At 36.2% G+C, this 22,965-nt stretch overlaps 1 protein-coding gene across 3 annotated transcripts in view; it reads left to right on the top strand.

Moving 5' to 3' along the window:
• P4HA1 (prolyl 4-hydroxylase subunit alpha 1) overlaps positions 1-9,391 on the top strand; it is a 68,073-nt gene extending 58,682 nt beyond the window's left edge. For 2 of the 3 annotated variants that reach the window (XM_074374175.1, XM_074374174.1), the window contains exons 11-15: positions 518-567; positions 3,330-3,395; positions 6,191-6,259; positions 6,750-6,846; positions 8,313-9,391. In XM_074374175.1, the coding sequence (XP_074230276.1) occupies positions 518-567; positions 3,330-3,395; positions 6,191-6,259; positions 6,750-6,846; positions 8,313-8,383 (353 nt within the window). In that variant the 3' untranslated portion in view covers positions 8,384-9,391. Of the gene's footprint in view, positions 1-513; positions 568-3,329; positions 3,396-6,190; positions 6,260-6,749; positions 6,847-8,312 lie in introns of all 3 variants that reach the window. The other variant, XM_010963183.3, reaches the window with a different exon arrangement.
• Positions 9,392-22,965: the final 13,574 nt, after the last annotated feature.

Genomic DNA, 22,965 nt, shown 5'->3' with positions numbered 1-22,965 from the left:
TTTTAATTCTAAAATTCTAATTCAAATTTTGTTTGTTATGTATTAGGGAAAACCGTGTCCCCCAAATATTTGCTAAAGAAAAGCATATTAACTAAAGTCCTAAAATACCTTGTGAGGGGGATGGAAAATAGGTGAAGGGGATTAAGAGGCATAAAGGAAGTTACAAGAATGTAATGTACAAGACAGGAAGTACAACCAGTATTCTGTAACAACTTTGTGTGGATAGTATTCTATAAAAATATCTAATTACTATGTTATACACCAGAAACTAATAATATAAGTCAAATATATTTCAATTAAAAAAACAAGGTTCTAAAATTGTATACAGTAGCTATCCTTAGTTTTTCATCCTTGGTTTCTTAGGAACTCTCATTGATTTAAATAATGTTTTGCTTCTCATTTATTTAGAAGTACCTAATAACCATGGTATATAAGGAGCTAAAATGGGACTCAGGTTGTTTTGAGTAGTAATCTTGATACTTCTTTTATTCATGCTTTATTTCTCTCCTTCAGGTAGCAAATTATGGAGTTGGAGGACAGTACGAACCCCATTTTGATTTTGCACGGGTAAGTTAAAAAAAAAAAAGGAAAATATAGGAGTTCTACTGAAGCTTAGATATGATACATCTATTTTTTTTCACAGTCAGTATACAATGTGTCTATTTCTGGTGTACAGTGTAATGTTTCAGTCATACATATACATGCGTATATTCGTTTTCATATTCTTTCTTCATTATAGATTACAGGCATGATATGTTAATTCTGTTCTTTTAGTATTAATTCATAGCCTATTTGGAATTTGTGGGCATGTGGTAGAATAGATACTCTGTTAAGCTTTTTTAGCAGTAAAGAATGCCTAGAGACACAGCAAAAGACCTTAAGATGCTTTTCAATGCATTGCTGAACCTTGAAGAAAGTAAAGGGAATTCTCAAAGGCAAACTGAAAGAAACCCTGGACATTAAAATTAGAAAGTTAAAGGGGAGCAAAAAAGCTGAGGCTGGAGACACGTACCTCCAGGAACCTAGAGCTTTGGCGATTAACAGCCCTGTGGAAGGACCTGCCACAGTGTAGGCTGCTAACCTGAGACTCCTGCAAAAAACCTAAGCCTCCAAAAGGATTACACCTTCAGGTAAAGAATGGCCTTGAAAGTAATCTGCTTTGAGTCAGGCGCCTTGAGGAGAGTTTCTTCTTGCATCCTGGCTGGGGTATGATGTGTTACGGGGAGGTTCTCCTGGCAGTTTGAAAGCATAGGCCTACCTTCACGTGAATCTCAGATTTGAATATTTACTACCCTGGAAGAGGAGAGATTAAAGTTGTTCAGTTAGTAGTGCTCCTTGGTACCTGGCAGAAACAAACCTGTATCCTCCCTGAAAAGAAGCATCCTTGTTCCAGTACCTCTAGAATTTTAAAAATTAAGTTCAGCCAAATATGAATTCATTAAAAAAAAATTACTAATTGGTAGTAAGACACCATTGGTGAGACTAAAACAATGAACAGTTAAGATACCCCCAGGATGTTATCAGTTACAGATACAGAATATAAAGTAACTAATAATTATATTAAATATTTAATAACTATATAATAATTATATATTAAAAAATAAAAGAATAAAAATTAATTCTCAAAATGATTTAATATATTTGAAAAATAAATAGAAGCTTTAGGTAGAAAAGTTGTTGAAATTTTAAATTTAATGGATAAATTAAACAGATTAGAGGGCTGAAATAAATTAGTGAATTAACCAATAAATCTGAAGAAATTACAGGAATACATTTTGAGAGACAAGAGGATAAAAAATAGAAAATAGCTGTAGAGACTGGAGAATAACATATTGAGCTATAAATTATGACATTTATCTTAACTAATTTATGCTTTATAATAATTACATGAACTCTAAGGAATGTGCCAGGTATTCTAATAAACTTCTTGATCTATTACTATTTTTAAATAAGGGTATATTCTTTGGAAAGAAAAAACAGTCTGTATTGTGTTATAGCCCTTGACTGACTTAATCCCAGAATCCTAGACTCTTTCCGTATAGGCTAGCAAAGAATATATTTTCAGTCTCTTTTCTTTCTCTTTTCAATTATTGAAAAATATCTGAGTATCTTGGATAATGTGAAAGACTACTGTTTAAGTCCTGACATTAATGTAACTAAATTTTTTTTCTTTTTCTTTTTGAAATAATTGTAGATTCCTAGGAAGTTTCAAAAAATGTACAGGGAGATCCCATGCCCCCGTCACTCAGCCTTCTTCAGTGTTAACGCTCCGCCTAACTGTAGTACCAGCACTGGCACAGCCACAGAGCTCACTCATATTTCACCCATTATATTTGCATTTGTGTGTGTGTGTGTGTGTGTGTGTGTGTGTGCGCGCATCTGTCTGTAGTTTTTTCTTTTAACGTGTAGCTTTGTGTAACTACCCCTACAATCAAGATACATAACCGCACCATCACTGCAAGACTCCCTTGCAGTACCGCTCTGTAGCTGCACAGAGCCTTCTGCCTCCCGTCCCTAACTGCCAGTAGCCACTAATCTGTTCTTCACCATAATTATGTCACAAATCTTATATACATCAGGTATCCTTTTGAAGTTGTCTCTTTTCATTCAGCCGAACTCCCTTGAGATTCATCCATGTTTTTGCAGAACATACCAATAGGGTGTTCTTTTTTAGTGCTGAGTAGTATTCGATGGTATGGATACACCAGTTTAGTCCTTCACCCTTTGAAGGACATTAAGGTAGTTTCCATTTTGGGGATATTATAAATGTGTATAAATTTCTGTGTGAAAGATACATTCATTTTTCTGGGAAAATGCCAAGAGGCTATACTGTATTTTAATTTACATTTAAATAGCCAGATGTGAATTCTCCAGCCAGACTAAAGTGTTGATGGCCCCAAAGACAGACAAGAATAGTAGCAGTGAACATTTGAATGCATCATGAGTTCAAAGTAAATCTCAAGGTAATTTTTTTTACCCAGAGAATAGACTTCATGAATTTAAGAGGCCCTAAGCTCTTGCTTTTTAAGAAAGTAAAACTATAGGTGTTAATTTTTAAAATAATCTATGCATAGTGGAAATGGGCTCTCATTATTTAAGCTAACAAATCTGGGTTTTCCCCTGAATGGGCATATCAAAAGTATTGAACGTACAGGCTAAATAACAACCCACAAGTATTGAGTGCCTGTCGTACATAGTGCACTGGACGTTGTAAATGAACCTCCTTGTCCTGTTATTAGCTTACCATACGGCATGTTACTAATGTTAGCTGCCCCTGGAGAATTTGCATTACTGAATTTTTACACCACTGAATTGTGTTTTATTCACAGAAAGATGAGCCAGATGCTTTCAAAGAGCTGGGAACAGGAAACAGAATTGCTACATGGCTGTTCTATGTAAGTTACAGCTAAAATTTAAGTTGGGATTTGATCACATGACTCATTTATTTTGATGTGTTCAGATGTTGGTTCTGTTTAACTCTTATCTAGCACCCTACTTGAAAAAAAAATTCTAAACTCCCTTTACTCAGTTGTAAAAACTTTCATTTTTAACTTTTTCAGATTGTAATGACTACAACCTGAAGAAGAAAATTAAAATCACTGGTAGTCCATACCCCAAAATAACAATTTCTCCAGGTAGTGGGACTGTCTGTTTATGTCATCTGTAATGTGTATATAAACATCTCTATGCATTTATATGAACTTATGTATATATACACATTTTAATAAATTTCTTTTGAATTTTTAATTGATATATATCATATCAGAGAAGTGTACAGATCAAAGGATATAACTTGCTGAATTTTCACAAAGTGAACACATTTGGTGTATCAGCACCCAGATAGAGAAATAGCACATTACAGCACCCTAGAAGCTGTTTCATCAAGGGTAACCATTCACAAATTATTCAGTAGTTTCAAAATAGTATGATCTTTTATTTTTTAAACTGTTTATATATTCACATGATAGAAAAAATTAAGCTTTGATCATAGTATCTGTCCCAGTTATATACTGCTGCATAAGAAATCACCCCAAAACTGACTGGTTTAAAATAACTTTTTCTCATGGTTATGAGGTCGACTGGGCTTTATTCATGGTTCTTGCTCTGGCTCTCTCATGCATTCGCAGTCAGGTGATGGCTGGCACTGGGGTCGCCTTGAAGGCTGAGGTTGAGGCTAGCTAGCTGTTGGCCAAAATAACTGCGCGTGGCCTGGGCTTCCTCACAGCATGGTGGCTTGATGCCAAGAGCAAGTATCCCTCCCAAAGCAAGGCCATAAGTGGCATTTTTATTAGCTGTCCTCAGAAGCCAAGTGCTGTCACTGCTGCTGTATTTTATTAACTGAGGCACTTATAAAGGTCTGTCAAGGTTCAAGGGGAAGGGACGCAGACCCTACCACTCAAGAAGAATGTCAGCATCATGGAAAAAAAAACATTTGGGTTAGGACATACTGGGATGTGTTGTATGTGGGAAGTGTGATCTACCATGTTGTAAACTTTGTTAACTTAAAAAGATAGATTTTATGTCTGGACTTAATTTGGTCACTTCCTTGCCATTTCTATCTCCTACCCCATTTGATTTGTATGAAATGGCATCGCTTTTGCTATCTGATGTATCTCACTCCCTATCGAAACCTGTCTCTCTCTACTCGGTCTGTTCTTTTGTCTTGCTCCCTGCTACCTTCCCTGTTTAATCTTTTGCCCTAATTCTTCCATTCCTCTTTCCGTTTTTTCTTATATCCCTCTCTCCCTATATCCATCCTACCTTCTCACCTTCTGATTTCTCTCCTCTCTCCCCCAACTCCATCTTGTTTCCAAAAGGATCTAAGGTACCATTAGAAAAGGATTTAAGGTACTGTTAAAAAAAAAAGGATCTAAGATTACAAGAGGATTGCAGATGCATAAGGTAAATTAAAAATGAGAATTATTAAATGAAAACCAGGAGAGAAGTTGCTACATTGTATACTTTCTAGGGGTGAGATCTGTAGAGGTTGTACTAATTTATATCCCACCTTTAAGTGTGATGTTTGTCAAACTTTTGGTCTGTCCATCTTTTACTTACCAGATTGGCAGTTATTGTGGTTTTAATTTGCATTTCTCTTATTAGTAAGGTTGAGACATTTAAGAATCATTAAATGCTTGACTATAGTTGTTTCTTCTTATTCTTTGCTTTTATGAAAGTTGATACAATATTTGGTCTATTAATCTATAAGTGTTAGATTATTTGACTACTAGATTGTATGTTAGATTATTATGTCTCCTTTTAGTTACATATAGCATTTTGATTAGACTGGCATTTATTTTTTTCCATCATTTACATGCTATTTGCTGGTGGGCCATAGAGCACAACTTCTTAATTTCTACCAAGTTATTTTCATTGCTTAAGAGCTATTAGCTCTTTGTTATTGATCCTGTATTTCTCATGGTAAAATACACTTCTTTATGTCACCTAATACCTTTTACTTTGATTTAAACTTTGATATTAAGATCAAACTCTGTTCTCTTTGCTGTAGCATTTCCCTGTTGCTTGTTTCAGACGTGACTCTCGGATACAGCATAGAGTTGGATTTTGCTTTGTGATAGTCATTGTTTCTACATTCTACTTATGTTGTTTTCGAAAACCTCTTCACTATAGGATCTGTGTTTCCTTTGCCTCAATTTGTGCATGTGCTTTTCAGTTAATTTGAAAGGTTGTGTGTTTTTATTCTACATTATCTTTAAGACTAACTTAATGTGTTGATACCCTACCATGAGAAATGGCAAAAGTGGTTTTAGCTTGTTATTTTTCTTGGTGTTTATTTATATTTTTAAAATTCACTTATTCGGGTATTTATTGAACACCTACTTTGAGCTACTATAACAAATGAAAATTCCTGCCCCCATAGAGGAGATACTCTGGTGCTATAGAACACATACTTACATCCCTCTTTTAACCTCTGGCTATAAAGAAATAACCTACCCCAAATTATATCCCAGTCTCCCTTCCTGACTATCATTCCTTTGCTGTTATCTATGTATGTAAACCTAAACAGCATCTTGCTTTTAATAACTGACTAGTATGCACATACCCATCTGTGTAAGCACACGTCCAGGTGTTCTCACTCTAGTAGTTAATGTCACATCTACCTCACAATGGCATATTTAACTTTATTCTACCAGCATTTTTTTTATCATACTCTTTTGTCTCTTATTAGATGAGCGATGTGTTAGCAGGAGGAGCCACTGTTTTTCCTGAAGTAGGAGCTAGTGTTTGGCCCAAAAAGGTAAACTTGGTTCATTGTTTTAGTTTTTGAGGTTGCTATATTTTTTCCTGTGTAAGAGATGCAACTATATTTCATGGTTTAAGTGATAAGTTACATTGTTAAAAGTAGTATACTTAAGGGCTACATTATCTCTAGGTAAAACTTAGGATAATTTTATGGCACAGTTTACCTTGAGAACCTAGAAACAATGAACCACCAGGGATTTGTAGTGACAAGTCTTCATTTCCACAGTGGGCTCTGTGTGCTGTTTGCTGAAGCAAACAGATCTGACACTAGCAAAATGGAGGGCACATGTCCTTTTTTTGTTAAGCAAATTTGTGGTATTTAATATTTTCATGTCATCACCAAAATTTTGTAAATTATACTTTCAGAAATATATTAGGGAAAGATATATGCCATAGAGAGTTATTTCCACAGGAACAGAGGAAAATTTACTGTTAAATGTGATAACCTGATACTTTACTGAGGGGTAATTTGGTATTCTCCACAGGGAACTGCTGTTTTCTGGTATAATCTGTTTGCTAGTGGAGAAGGAGATTATAGTACACGACACGCAGCCTGTCCAGTGCTGGTTGGAAACAAATGGGGTAAATATTGCCTGTATTCTCTGAATTGAGTTTGTGATTTTTGTCTCTTATTTTGAAATTACAATCACATCTTAAAAGAATGAAAACCTCCTGACAGATTTGCCTAATATGGCTTTTACACTGAAAGAGATTCAACCAGAGAAGTTTCTGATCTTAATATAAATTTGTTTTTTAACAGATCAGATTTTTGGTGACATTTTTAACACTATTTCCACTTGCATTGACTTGAAGTTGAATTAGACTCTCTTCCTCTCATGAGGTTTACAGTTGTCTCTGAGACAATAATGGATAAATTTGAGTATAGTACATGCTTAATACAAAGATGTAAACTGAAGAAGTCTCCCCAAATGTAGAAAGTTACCATCTTCTAATTTGATCTTGAAAATAGAGCAATAGTTTCCCAGGCACGTTAGGGACCAGGGCCAGGACTAGTGTGAGGCTAGAGAGGGATTCACTCTCAGGGTCATCCAAGTATAGAATTGACCACATTAAAAAAAGAAAGGTGAAGTTGTTTTAATATAAATTATTTAAACCCATATAATCTATTTCAGTGGGTGTCACTTGGGCCACATTTCAAGTGTTCAGTAGCTACATGTGTCTAGAGGCTACACAGCAAGAGTAAGGCGTGATCCCTCATCCTCAGGACTTAGAAGCTCTCCCCTGATGATTATGTTTGAGACCCACTGGACTAGAGTGAAGACAGGCTGGTGGAGGAGGAGAGATGAGTTTAGGTGGCTGTTCCCCATTGTCTAAACAGGTGATGATATAAGCCTAGAGACTAAAGCAGCAGCAAAAGGTTTGGAGAGCAAAGAATGCATTCAAGAGATAAAGTACAATTGATGGGGTTTGATGAATTAAAGATTGGATACAGGAGTTTAAGAAAGGTAAAAGAGTAATTAAGCATTAATATGGTCCTAGTTTTGATCTTTTGTACATGTTGATACTATTGACTGGGTTCCATGATACAGGGGGAGTAGAAAGTTAATCCCTTTTGGGGTGTATCAAGAAACAGTACCTTGGAACCCAGGAAACTTAATGAGCATATACTAGTAGTGATTTATCATACTGTTGAGTGGAGACTTTATGTTCATTTTAAAAATGTCTTTGTATTAGAGGTTGTATTTTGCAAACAGGTAAAACAGTGTTTTGTTCTGTCTATACCTACTCTGTACTTACATTTTAATTCCATTTGTGTTTCACTTTAGTCCTTACAATGAATATTAGAAACGTTAGGAAATGCACATATACAGACTTTCAAATGTACACACACACATGTAAAATCTTCTGTGTTTCCAACATTTAGTAAAGTTCTTAAAAGACAGCCTAAGTAGCGTCTGTCTTTGTCTGATTTGGTCTTGAACTTTCTTTAGCCCTTGTAGAAATTTTGTAATGGACCTAGCTCTTAAAAGTTAATTAAATACTCATTAGATAGTAGGAGCAAATAATATATATTTTTTCTTTCATAGTATCCAATAAATGGCTCCATGAACGTGGACAGGAATTTCGAAGACCATGCACCTTGTCAGAATTGGAATGACAAACAGACCTCTCTCTGTCCTATTGTACCCTCATGTGTCTGATACACACACTTCCTAGTCTTAACCTTCAAGAGTTTACAAATGACTAACACTCCATGGTTGATCCAGTCATGAACCTCATCCCATGTTTCATCTGTGGAGAATCACTAACTTTGTGGGTTTTCTTTTAGAAGTAACACTAAATCACCACGTTGTACATATAAAACCTTAAAATTCAGTTGGTATCACAGAGGACAAAGCAAGGCAGTATTAAAAATGAGGAATTTTTACATTTGTTACTTTAAAGAACTTCTTTTGATTGGATAACAAAATACAATTTATGCATCTAATTATATAGTATTTGAGTACATCTCCGTGGGTGACAGGCGAGAATGGGCCACGTGATTAAGGGACAGATGCCTTAGAGTATGTTCCCAGGTATTACCTAGTCTTAACTTTTCTGGATCGGCCTGAGGACTAGGAGGAAACTAGCCGTCTAGACTGGGTTCCATACAGTGTTTTCCCTCCATATACTATTCTAATTGGATTTGATCCTCTCAAGTCCTTTTTAAAGTATGCTGTATTTTACCAGTCCCCTTCTTTCATAGCTCCTCGGGGAATTAAATCAGTTAAAGTACTTTGATTAAAAAAATGTTTTTAAACAGAAGGTCCTATATTAAAATGCTGGGCCTGTGGGCCTTCTTAAATGATCATCACTTAATCTGTTCCACCTTTTTCTTAAACGACTGATGATTTTGTCCAAAAAAATTTGCTTTTTTTTTTTTTAGTGCTAATACCTTGCCTCTTACTCCTGCTGCATGAGCAGGGGTGGTGATATTGGCATTCTGACTAAATATCGTGCCTTAGGAGACTGGAAACTTTTAAATGTACTTTCAGTGATGAGGGAATTGATTAAGAAAACAAGAGGAATCTTTTCCCTAAAAAGCCAAAATGTTTGTTTTTTCAATTCTGAAATGTGTTGTGACAATAATGACCTATTTATGATCTTAAATCTTTTTTTAAAAATGTTTCTGTTTTCTGTGTGGTATTTTTCATACTTGAATGTGAGTGCATGCTATAGCAATAACAGGTTATTTCTATTTACGTTATTTCTTTAGAATTAAGACAGATTCATCTCTTGATTTTCATTCACTCTAATGTCACATTGTTGAGGTAGAAAATTTTAGCCTTCTGAACTTTCAGATATTTAAGTATCAAAATATGTTTCCTCTAGAAGGAGTTCTACAGCGTTATTACTACAGTTGTGGAATTTTTACAGTAATGTTAAGACTTTTTCTTATTCAGATGTATGGTGTGATAGTAGAAAGCTCTGAACCGAATGAAGTATGGTAATTGACCCCACAGACTCAATTTTACATTTCGTATGATGAATCCTGGTTCATACGAGGGCTCTTTATCCCTTATGCAGTATTTAAATATATAAAGGGAAGAATTTGATTAATTCTCTGGAAAGAGGGTATTACTTCACCAAGTTTTAAAAAAATTGTGAAGTTTCTTTCTCCCAACTACCCTTTGTTCCACCACAAGTGAGAATTAAGTTCATTAATCTACTCAGATTTTGTGACCACAGATGATTTTTTTAAAAAATCTTTTAGATGGAAGCAGTGTAAATTCAAAATTGTAGAAATAAAATGTGGGGGGGTTTCAAAGAATGGATACTAACCTTTATTGCCATATGTGTTTTAGCAAATAGAATTTTTAAAAAATCTGTTTCAGAAGGAAATTACATGTTCCACAATCTTACAAATTTATATTTAACCCCAAACCCCTCATAGGGATTGGTGAAGTCTTTTCAGTGTTAGATCTTACAGAACCCTCCCAAGTTTCATAACTACCAGCTAGTTTCCTTTCTAAATGAAAAGGAGGAAAAAATTCTATTGTAGAACTTTGGGTCCAGTGAACATTGCATTCCCTTTTTAATGGTGAAATTTAAAGTAAATGAGGGCTAGAACTACCATGGAAAATGTGGAAACTGGTTCCCTCATCAACCCTAAGTATCTATCCTTTAAGATCGAACTTTCATCATTCATCAGCTTTAAGCATGTAGTTATCACCACTGTCACCAAATTAACTGGAGTCAACTGAAGAATCCACCAGAACACTCAATCAGCAGGGTAAGTTAATGTGATAACTATGTAATAACCTAGTAGGATTATTTAAAAAAATAATGCAGTGACTTTAGGATTCTTCAGAAAGCTAGAGAGTGAATGCAGGCATCAAAGAAGCAACCAAGTACTTCGGTAAAGATACAATGAAGTGGTTACTACAGTATAAGAGGACTGAGAAGAGTTGTTGTAAGGGGTAAACACAGACACGCACACACAAAGAATACCATATACAGATGTGTATATGTGTGTTTGTGTGTGCATATATATATCTTACTGCTGCAGAGCAGAATCTGAATATCCTTACATAGCTGTGTGTAGACTGGTTATATGTAAATTCCATACCGGGTACACACGCAAGTCCCTCTAGCTGAAAAATGAACCACTCCTGTGTAGGGCCCCACGGGCTACACAACTGAATGACTAGACCCCTGCCATTAAGAAACTTACAGTGTAATACCAAAATGATAGCCACAACAAATACCCAGTTATGATTGAATAACTAAATCATTCGAGAAGGAATAAACAGAAGTGTGAGGTAGAGGGTGCTAGGAGAAAGCAGAAAGAAAAATGACATCTTAGTCTGGATGGCCAGCGACACAAGAACCAGTCCCTTCTCTTGGCAGCACTTCACTGCGGTAAAAGTTTGGGTAGCTTAGAGAGAAAGGCTGAGTGATCCCAACACTACAGAGTACCGTTGGTTAAGTTACCAGAGTCATCAGAATAAAATAGACTTCATAATCCAGCCTCCTAATGTTCTTGGATATTACCCATCACACTGAGGTTTGCCAAATTAACTAGTAGAACAGTAAAGTTCTTGACTGCTTGCTTTATTAACTTTTGAGGACTTTGAAGTTTACTTTATGTGCGAATATAGCCTTTAATTAAATATACATTTTGATTCAAAAAGGCTGGTAAGTTATTTAAAAAATTAATAGGCTAATCTTATCAAATATAAAAGTTTAATTAAAAGGAACCACCAAAAAGGAGTGGAAATTCCCCACATCCTGCTTTTTGAGGCCTTGTTGAGTTCCCAGTGGAGCACTATTCTGTTGAAATTAGTTGTACAAAACAAGATAATCAGATAAAATGAGCTCTAAAATCTGAAAAAAAGAATTTTTAGATTTTGTTGTTTGATTGTTCCAATTTCTTAACAGGCTGTTTATAATACAAATGTTTTAGGCTAGGCACTTAAAAAAATTCAGAACATGTAGAGTAATGTGTACTTTTACATTTCAGGGCTTTTTGGGAAGATGAATTGTAAACTTAGTCAACCTCTTCTAGATAAAGGTATTCATTTAAGTCTGCAAAGAGCCAGAATTATCTGAATATCTATCTTAAAGCCATAAATTTAATTAAGCTCCATTGCAATGTAGGTTTTATATGGCTATTTCAGGGGTTAAATCATATTATTTTATTATGTCTAATAATATTATTATTCCTAATGATGAGTAATATTCCTGAGCAAGGAGCCAGTCTGCAAAAATAGAATTTTGTTATGTATAATAAAAACTACAAGGTTAACTCATAGAAGGTGAAATAACTTTATAGGTGAATTTTAGTTATGTTCTATTTTTACTTTACATTTAAAAGGCAAAATTTTAAGGCTCTGTAACATGAAACAACTTTCAGATTTTTATCATGAGATGGAACAAAGTAGTTCTTATTAAAAATAATCAGTATTATCTTTCGCACTTTCCCATTTTACTTCTGCAACTATGGGAAAAAATAGTCTATGGAAAGTTCAAGTAAGGCAGTAATTAACACTGCTACTTAGAGTACGGCTTGCAGAAGCGTTCCATGGGGTTTGTCCCTGTTCCACAATGAGATAAGGAGATTACATCAAACTGTAAATAACTACATTGATAACTATATGGTTTTGTTCAGGTGACTTTTCTCATAGCAAGATTTTTCAAGATGAAGAAAGCACTGTGTTACTTACATTGTGGTATAAGCTCCTCACATCTCAGTGAGAACCAGCTTCAGCATTGCTCTACAACAGTACAAATTTTATTTTCTTCTACATTTTTAAGAGCACTAAGAATTTTATATCTGTGGGGTAGGAGGAACAGACTTTATGTCTAAGCATAATGGGAGAAACGATTCAGAGTCCTTAATTAGTCTAGCAAATAATGTATCAAGGAATCAACATATTCACATTTTACCATTCTGTCCTTAGGGTGATTGATAGATTTGGATCAACATTTCCTCTAGTTCCAAGACCACTTAAAGTTAATGTGACTAGTTCTTGTTGGTTTAAGAACATCAGCTCCAGAGGAAACTAGTGGACTAGGAAGCTCTGGCCCTTGTTTCTCCAGGGAAACATGAAGCAAACAACTAGAACCTGGGTAAAGTAACGTTCAGAGGTCTGGAAAACAGCCAGATGTTCACGGTAACCAAGCGAGTGTCCAGTCAAGAAAAAGCCATGTTCAAAATGATAGGAAATTTCATGGTGCTTTTACTTCCCTTGCCCGACCCCAAACCTGGTTCAGCACAGTTGGGAGGAAGTAGCTGCCCAGTTGCCTCTCTTGAAGGAGAAGGAACAGACCAGATCTTGTTTGCAACTGTTTCATCTGTTTGGAAGCTGCGTTAAAGGACTGGTCTGTTTCACCTAACACAGTGCTCAGACAGGGAAAAGGGAATAGCTGGGAAAAGCCTGGGGAATCCAAATCAGACTCTGCTTATAAAAGCCTCAGGGGGACTACAGACCTGCAAATGCCTGATGTAAGAGATTACAGGTAGTGGAATATGATAGAAGGCCCTGAAAAGTGGCTGAGACTTTAGGAAAATAAGACTTCAAAAAGCAGCCATGTATATGGGGAGAGTGAAAAAAATCATAAGCGCAGGTCCAGCCAAGATGCATGCCCAAAAAAGACCTTAAGCTGCCACCCATGCTAATCCCAAGGGTTAGAACATGCCCTACTAATTACTGAAGTTCTTCCTCAGCAGGGAGCCAGTTTGCAAACACTGCGAGAGGTTGTTTTTTTCATATACCTAATTTTCACCCTCCCTCCCCTAAAATCACAAAGCATACATAGAAATAGGGAAACATTTCTCCCATTAAGAGGGAGGAAATTAAGTGGAAGAAATCAGCCCTGAAGAAACATACACTGGATGTACTAAATCTTAAGAGTTTAAGACACTGGTTTCAAATGTGCTCCAAGAGCTGAAGGAAAACATGGACAAAGAACTAAAAGAATTCAGAAACTGATATACAAACAAAATGAGAATATTGCCAAAAAGATAAAAATTATGAAAATAATTTAAAAAACTAAAAAATCGGAGCTGAAAAATACAATAACCGAATTGAAAAATTCACTAGAAGGGTTCAACAGCAGGCTCAAATAGGCAAGAAGAATAAATCAACAAACTTGATAGGTCATTTCAAAGTGTCAAGTCTGAGGAGCAAAAAGTACGAATTAAAAACAGAGCCAAAGGGACTTACAGGACACCATCAAACAGCTCAGTATACACACTGTGAATCCCTGAGGAAGAAAGCAAATTGCTGAGAGATCATTTGAAAAAATAATCATTTCCCAAATTTGTAGTCATGGATCAACAAATCCCAGAAGCTTGAAGAATTCCAAGTAGGATATACTTAGAGAATGACCCTGAGACACATAATCAAATTCTTGAAAGACAAAGGATCTTGAAAGGAGCAAAAGAGTATTGGCTTGTCATGTACAAGGAATTCTGAGTAAGACTGCAAAGAACTCTAAATAAGATTATCAGTGGATTTCTCCAAAGAAACCTGGGAGGCCAGAAGGCAGTGGGATATGTTTAAAATGCCAAAAGGAAAAAAAAAATAAAGCAAGGATTATGTACATAGTAAATCTGTTCTACAAAAGTGAGAGAGAAATTAAAACATTCCCAAATAAACAAAAACTAAGGGAGTTCATTACCACTAGACCTACTCTGTAACAAATGCTTCGAGTTGAAAGGACACTGACTTTAAGCCATAAGACAATAAAAAAATCTGTAGTAAAGGTAAGTAAGGTATGGACAACAGGAAAATCAACATTGTGATTTTGGTTTGCAACTCCACTCTTCATAAGTACAAATAAAGTTGTACTTTGTGACTTTAACATAAAGGGGAATGGATCTGTAAAGGGGTACAGTTTTTATGTGAGGTTGCAGAAATATATTGTATATGTGCAGTCAAATTCTAACAATTCTACCTAATAAAACTGAAAAAATTTTAAAAAAAAGATTGGTATTGATTCAGATTAGATTGTTACAACTTTAGGATGTTATGTTTCACCCACATGGCAATCACAGAATAGCTATAGAATATACACAAAAGGAAATGAAAAGGAATCAAAAGATGTCATTACAAAGAAATTAAACAGAAAAAAAAGCAGTAATAGAGAAAATGAGGGACAAAAAAGCTGTAGGACATAAAACAAAATGGCAAAAGTCCATCCCTATCAGTAATTAATGTAAGTGGATTAAACTCCCCGATCAAAAGGTATAAACTGACATAATGGATAAAAAACAAGACCCAAGAATATGTTGTTTAAAAAAGACTAATTTTATCTAAGATGTACATAAGTTGAAAGTGAAAGGGTGGGAAAATATATTCCCTATCAGAATCCCAATGATTTTTTTTAAACAGAAATATGATGGATTTCTCTAAAGTTAGTATGGAGTCAAAAGGGACCCTAAATAACAAAAACAATCTTGAAAAATAGAGGTCTCAGACTTCTAGATTTCAAAACTTACTACAAAGCTACAGTAATCAAAATAGTGTGATGCTGACGTAAAAACAGACAACTGGAATAGAAGAGAGCTCAGAAATAAATCCTTGTAACTCAACAAAATATAGCCCAATTTTTAAAAGGGATAAAGGACTTGAATAGACATTTCTCCAAAGAGGATACACAAATATTCCATAAACACATGAAAAGATGCTCAACGTCAGTAATTACTAGGGAAGTGCAACGCACAGCCACAATGAGATACCATCTTACACCCTTTAAGATGACTTACCACAAAAAAATAGGAATTAAGTGCTGGTGAGGCTATAGGGTAACTGGAATTCTCGCACATTGCTAGTGGGAATGAAAATAGTTCAGCCCCTGTAGCAAGTGGTATGGTGATTCCTCAAAATAATAAACAGTTACCGTATGATCCAGCAACTCCTTTTCTGGGTATTATATCTGAAAGTAATGAAAGCAAGGACTCAAAGAGATACTTTTTATATACTCATTGTAAGAGCAGCAGTATTCACAGTAGCCAAAAGGTGGAGGTAACCCAAGTGTCCATCAGCAGATAAATGGATAAGGAAAGATAAAAAAGAGGACAGTTTTTAAAATAAAAAGTTAATAAAATAACTCAAAAGAAATTGAGAAACACTGAAAGATCTGACAGAATGGGAATCCCTAAACAAACAGAACCAAGTAAAGAGAATCATGCTTAAAAACTGTATTTCAAGAATACTTTCTGTAGTTTAAGTGCCTGACGTTAAGCTTTTGATTGCTGAGACCTCCACATCAAAGACATCGATCTAGAATAAGCTTACTACCAGCTATATGACACAGCTACAAGCAAAACAAGTAGGTGAGAGCCAGGCTGCCCCCATCCATGAGGTTTTCCCTTTAGAAAGTCCTGTGTCCTGGATAACTGACTGACTGGGTGTCCATGCTTTTCCCTTCCCAGGCCCTGTTCCCACTTTTATGCTTGAAATTTGCCAATAAAGAGTGAACCCACAAAACCCCAAGTACCTCACCCTTGGACCCTAATAAAGGGAGACCCTCACATCCAGTTCCCCTCTTCCACTCTACCTCGCGGCCCTGGGCAGTGCTGGTACCCTCCAGGATATGAGTAATCTTATTCCTCGAAGTTCCCTAATGGTTTTTGCTGAGGTGCACCCTGCAGTCATAGTAAGAACCACAGGGGCTGGTCCAGCCACAACACTGGCTCCAGTCCATGGAATGTCTGTGGGGACTCTCCACAAGCAACAGGGACCCCGGCGAGCGTCTCAGGCATTCCTACACAACAGCATCACTATCAGGCTGAGACTGACCCAGCACTTTCTTAAAATAAAAATGTTTAAAACTACATATTGAAAGACCACATCGTGTACCAGGGAATAACAACTCAGAATGACCAACACCAATACATACTTGTAAAATTACCAGATTTTAAAGAAGGAAAAATTCCTTTGAGCATTCTAGCAAAAAGACCACATTACTTACAAGGGAGAGAGAACTAGATCATCAGATGTTGACAGCAACACTTCATCCCAGAAGAAAATGGATATAAAATACATTTAAGATAGTCAAGGGAAAAAAAATGTGAACTAAAGATTTTTATATCCAGCATAACCTTTAAGTATAAAGGGCACAGACAAATCTATCAACATGCAGGAACTCAAAATATTGTTCCTATGATCTCTTCCCAAAGAATCTAGGAAATGAACTTCAGACACAAGAATGGAAATTATGAAGTAGACATGAAAGATAATGAAAATCCTAATTATCAAACCTGTAGAATATAACAGCGGTTATAGAAAAAATTTAACATTTAACGATTATAGTATAAAGCCAAAAAAGATTTTAAATTAATGTATTTATAGTGCAGCCACTACGGAAAGCAGTATGGAAATTCTTCAGAATAAAAACATAACTACCACAAAGTCCCGCAGTTCCACCTCTGGGTATTTGTCTGCAGGAAATGAAAGCACTAACTTGAAAAGATGTATGCACCCACATGTTCTTTGCATCAAACTTGGAAGCAACATAAGTGTTCTTCAGTGGATGAATGGATAAAGAAAATGTGATATATACACACAATGGAATATTAACCATAAAAAAAAAGTAAATCTTGCCATTTGTGATACCATAGATGGACCCTGAGGATATTAGGCCAACTGAAATAAGTCAGAAGAAGACACATACTGTATGGTCTTGCTTACATGTGGAATCTAAAAAGACAAAACAAAAAAATCCCTAAACTCACAAATACAGAGAAAAGAGTGGTTTCCAAAGGCAAGAGCTAGGGGTTAAGCAAAATGGGTGAGAGTGGTCAAAAAGTACAAACTTTCAGTTATAAAATAAGTAAGTCATGGGATGTAATATACAGTACAGTGACGACAGTTAATACTGTACTGTATATTTAAAAGTTGAGAGTAAATCTTAAAAGTTTTTATCATAAAAAAGTGTAACTGGTGATAATGATTTACTGTGGTAATCATTTAGCAATGCAGATAAATATTTCATCATTAAGTTGTACACCTGAAACTAATGTTATATGAATTATATCTCAAAAAAAAAAAAAAAAAAAAAGATCAGGCCCACATGTCAGTAGCACCAAGACTGAGAAACCCTAATCCTTAGTCATTCCATCAAGAACAGCTGACAGAAATGTACTCATTGTGGTGAAGTGATGCTTGAAGAAACTGCCTTTAAAATCTTCAGAATGTTTAACAATTGAGCAGGATAGATATATTAATCAGATATCATATTCCTCATCCTAGTCCCTTTTCTTGGAACATAAGGGGCATTATAAAAACCTAAAAATGTAATAAAATAAATATATTCATTTAGGAAAATAGAGAAAATCCTTATTAAGTATGATGGAAATGATTAGTGCTTAGATGCAAGTTTACAGCACTAAGTGTCTATTATAAAGAAGAAAGGTTCAAAATTAATTAAGTTTCTACCTTAAGAAGCTGGGGGGAAAAAAGAAGCTGGAAAAGCTATATAATGGAATATTACTCAGTAATAAGAAGAAATGAAGTACTCACACGTACTACAAGATGGATGAACCCTAAAAACATACTAAGTGAAAGAAATGAATCACCAAAGACTGCATATTGTATGATCCCACATGTACATGAAATGTTCAGAATAGACAAATCTGAAAAAGAAAGATTAATGGTTGTCTTGGGGATGGGGGAATTAGGGAGTGATGGTTAAGGGGCATTAAGGTTCTTTTTGGGTTAATGAAAGTGTTCAAGTTGATTGGGATGATGCATACACAATTTTTTAAATGTACTAAAAGTCATCAAGTTGTACATTTTAAATTGTTGAGTTGTATGGTGTGTAAGTTCTATTTCAATAAAGGTTTTTTTTTTTTAAGTCTAGAAAGGAAGAACAAATTAAACCAAAAGTAAGCAGAAAGAAACTTAAAGAGCAAAAATAAATGAAATGAAAATGGACAGACTATAGAGAAAGTCCATGAAACCAAAAGCTGTTTTCTTGAATAAATATAAATTGATAAACCTTTAGCTATACTGATACAGAGCAAAGAGAAAGGAAATAAATTACCAATATCAGGCACTGAAAAAGGGACATAACTATAGCTTTTACAAGCATTAAAAGGGTAATCATGGACTATTATGAACATCTTAATATCACTAAATTAGACAATTTACATGAAATCAACAATTTTCTTCAAAGAGAAAATCACAAAATTTACCCAAGAAGAAATAGTCTGGATTGACCCATATTAACAAAAGAAGTTATATTAATAATTAAAAACATCACATTATCCCAAGAATGTAAAGATGGTTCAATATTTTAAAAATCTGCTAACATTTGACACATTGTAAAATGATTATAAATCAATAAAAAATGTTAAAAAAAAAAAACCTGCTAGCGGAATCCACAGCCTTAACATGTATAATATTAATTGTTGGGAAGGAGATTGACATCCATTCATAATTAAAAACAACAACACTGAAAACTAGAAGTAGAAGGGAACCTCCTAAATCTGATTAGGGGTCTGTACTATAAACTTCTAGTAAACATCACACTTGATAATCACACACAATAAATCCCCTCATATATAGTGAAATGATTTTGACAAAGGTGCTAAAACCATTGAATGGTAGAAAGGACACTTCAACAGATGGTCCTGGAAAAACTGGGTATCTATATGCAAAAGAATGAATTTGTTCTTTTATCTTATACCACATGTAAAGAGAGTAATGCAGAATGGATTACAGACCTAAACATAATAGCTAAAAACATAAAACTCTTGAGGAAAATATAGAGGAGTATCTTCATGACATTGGATTTGGCAGTGCTTTCCTGGATATGACACCGAAAGCACAGGCAACAAAAGAAAAAAGTAGATCAATTGGACATTACCAAAATTTAAACTTTTCTGCAAAATTTAAAACTATCAAGAGTGTGAAAAGGCAATCCATAGAATGGGATAAAATATTTGTAAATCATATATATATATAAGAGATTAATATCCAGAATATATAAAGAACTCCTAAAACTCAACAACTGCAATTAAAAACTGGGCAAAATACCTTCCCCAGGTGTACAGTTTGCTGCCAATGAGGCCCATTTCCCTCTTACCTCATCCAGAGAACTGAATCGTAAGCGGAATCATGGTGGGTGGGGGGCAGGAAGAAGCTAGGAGAGTGACAGGGAGGACTCTTAGATAACATTAAAGGGACACAAATCCTAACCACACTGCCTTACTTACTGATTCCCCCCACCTGGCCCATGGCACCCCCAGCACTCTGCATGCCTCACCCATACACACCCACACTCTGTGGCTGGCTCCTGGTGCATGCTCCTCATGGTGACCATAGTGAGCTTTGGCAGATGGTCAGTAGGCACTCACAGAAATCCAGCCTGACTCTGCAGGCCAGAGACAGACTCTTGTGTATGTTATTATTTTTCATTAATAAATAGGTTTTCTTCCTTAAATACAAAACATGTAACAGATTGAAATACTACCCCCAGCCTCCAATTCTAAAGACAAGAGTCTATAAAACAAATGCCAGCTATACTGCCCTAAGGAACCCCCAGCCAGCTCTGCCCCCTGCAGCACTACTACCTCCACACTGCAAGAGAAGGGGGTCTGGGGCTTCTCCCTTGGATCTTAGGGGCTTAGGTGAAAAGCATGTGAATGTATAACGTCACTCCTCCATAAGACATGGCTATGCAAAGATAAGGTTTCCTTCTCATTGGCTCTGACCACCTCCTACTCTTCTGATTTCATTTATGAAGCACCTGGGCTCAGCTCCCAATGGGGTCTTAAGTTTTCAGTCTACCCTTGGAAAAGCAAAAGGGAGGCTGTCAGCACCTGGCCTGATATATTGCAGGATTGAGAGAAGGTATATGAACTTAACAGCCAAAAGAGGGGGCAAGACGCAGATGTATTCAAAGATCTGAGAAAGCCTGAGAATTCCTAAGCAAAGCTGATGGAAGGTATTTCTCTCCTGAAGCCAGTTATTAAAGATAGGAGGAGACAACTGCTACTTCAAATGTAAAGAAAACAATGCAGAACTTTAAGGAACATAAAAATCAAGGAAACATGACAACACTAAAGGATCATAATAATCTTCTAGTAACTGACCCGCAAAACATGCAGATCTGCAGCTTACCAACTGAAGAATTAAAAATTTGTTTTAAGGAAGCCCAATGATTTACAGGAAAACACAGAAAAACAACTCAATGAAGTCAGGAAACAATACATGAACAAAATGAGAAGCTTAACAAAGAGAAATAACTAAAAAGAAACAAACAAAATCTAGTGGGGAGGACATAGCTCAGTGGTACAGTGCCTGCTAAGCATGCATAAGATTGTGGGTTCAATCCACAGTACCTCTTTTAAAGAATAAACATCTAAATAAATAAATGGATAAACCCAATTACGCCCCCACAAAAATTTTTTTTTAAATCTAGAGCTGAAGAATACAATAAGTAAAATGAAAAATGGAACAGAAAGCATCACCAGCAGGCTTGATCAAGCAGAAGAAAATTATGTGTGAATTAGAAGATAGGATCCTTGAAATTATCCAGTAAGAGGAGAAGAAAAAAGAATGAAAAAGAGTAGAGAAAGCTAACTTGATGTCTGGGAAACATCAAAATAAATTTTGTGAGTTATTGGAGCCCCAGAAAAGATGAGAGGAGAAAGACACTTATTTAAAGAAATAATGGCTGAGAACTTCCCAAATAAGAGGAGAGATTTGGATATCCAAGTTCATGAAGCTTACAGGTCACCAAACTATTTAATGTGAGTAGATCTTCACCCTTACATGACACATTAAACCTGATGAACTTAATATATATGGAACATTCCATCCAAAAATAACAATGCATATTTTCCTCAAGTGCAAATATCCAGGATATACTGTGTATTATGACCAAAAATCAATCTTACTAATTTCAAGAGTGTTGAAATCAGATCAAACTTCTTTCCTGACATCAGTGGTATGGCTAGAAATCAATTATAAAAACAAAAACTGAAAAATTCATATATATGGAGATGAAAGATGTTACTGAACAATTAACAGGTCAAAGAGTAAGTTAAAAGAGAAATTAACTGGTCAAGATTGCAGAGTGGTAGGACCACAAGCTTGCCTCTCCTCGCAACTATATCAAAACCACAACTGAATGCTAAATAACCATCGAAAAAAGACTGGAACCTAGCAAAAAAGATCTGCACTGGAAACAAAGAGGGAACCACAGCAGGACAGTAGGAGGGGCGTGCTCATGACATAACTGGGCCCCATAACCCCCGGGTAGGCAACCCACAAGCTGAAGAATAGTTAAGTCACAGAGGCCCTCCCACAGGAGTGAGAGCTCCTAAACCCCATGTAGGCTCCCCAGCTCGGGTCCTGGCATTGGGATGAGAAGGAGACCCCAGGACATCTGGTTTTGAAGGCCAGGGGGGCTTGGCTCCGGGAGCCTCACAGGACTGGGGAAAATGGAGACTCCATTTACTCTAGAAGCCTACACAGAAACTCACGTGCACCAGGTCCAAGGGCAGAGGCAGTGATTTCACATGGACCTGCGCCAGACCTGCCTGCTGGATTTGGAGGGTCTCCTGGGGATGTGGGGGATGGCTGAAGCTCACTCAAGGGGCTTAAAAGCTGGTGGGGGACAATCTGGGACTGTTAATCTACTTGAGCTTTCCTGGAGGCTGACATCTTGATTGGATCATTAGCACCAAGTCCTAGCCCCACCCAACAGCCTGTAGGGAAGCCTCAGGCCAAACAACATACAGGGTGGGAACACAGCCCTACCCATCAGCAGACTTCCTGAGCCACAAAGGCCTCTAGACACAGCCCTACCCACCAGAGGTCCAGGACCAAGCTTCACCCAGCAGTGGGCAGGCACTGGCTGCTTCTGCCGGGAAACCTGCATAAGCCTCTAGTGCAGCCTCATCTACCAGGGGCAGATACTAGAAACAAGAAAACAATAATCTCAAAGCCTGTGGAAGGAATCCACAAACACATAGAAAGATAGACGATATGAGGTAGCAAAGGAATATCTCCCAGGCCAAGGCATAAGATAAAATCCCAGAAGAAATAAGTGATGAGGAGATAGGTAATTTATCTGAGAAAGAGTTTAAAGTAATGATGGCCAAGATGTTCAGAGAACTCAAGAGGAGTACAGATGCACAGAGTGAAGTCTTTAGCGAAGAGTTGGAAAATATAAAGAATACCCAAACAGAGTTGAAGAATAAAATCACTGAAATGAACAATACAATAGAAGGAACCAAGA

This window comes from Camelus bactrianus, chromosome 11 (genome assembly GCF_048773025.1).
Source record: "Camelus bactrianus isolate YW-2024 breed Bactrian camel chromosome 11, ASM4877302v1, whole genome shotgun sequence".
NCBI lineage: Eukaryota > Metazoa > Chordata > Mammalia > Artiodactyla > Camelidae > Camelus > Camelus bactrianus.
This window is presented reverse-complemented; position numbering and strand designations above follow the sequence as displayed.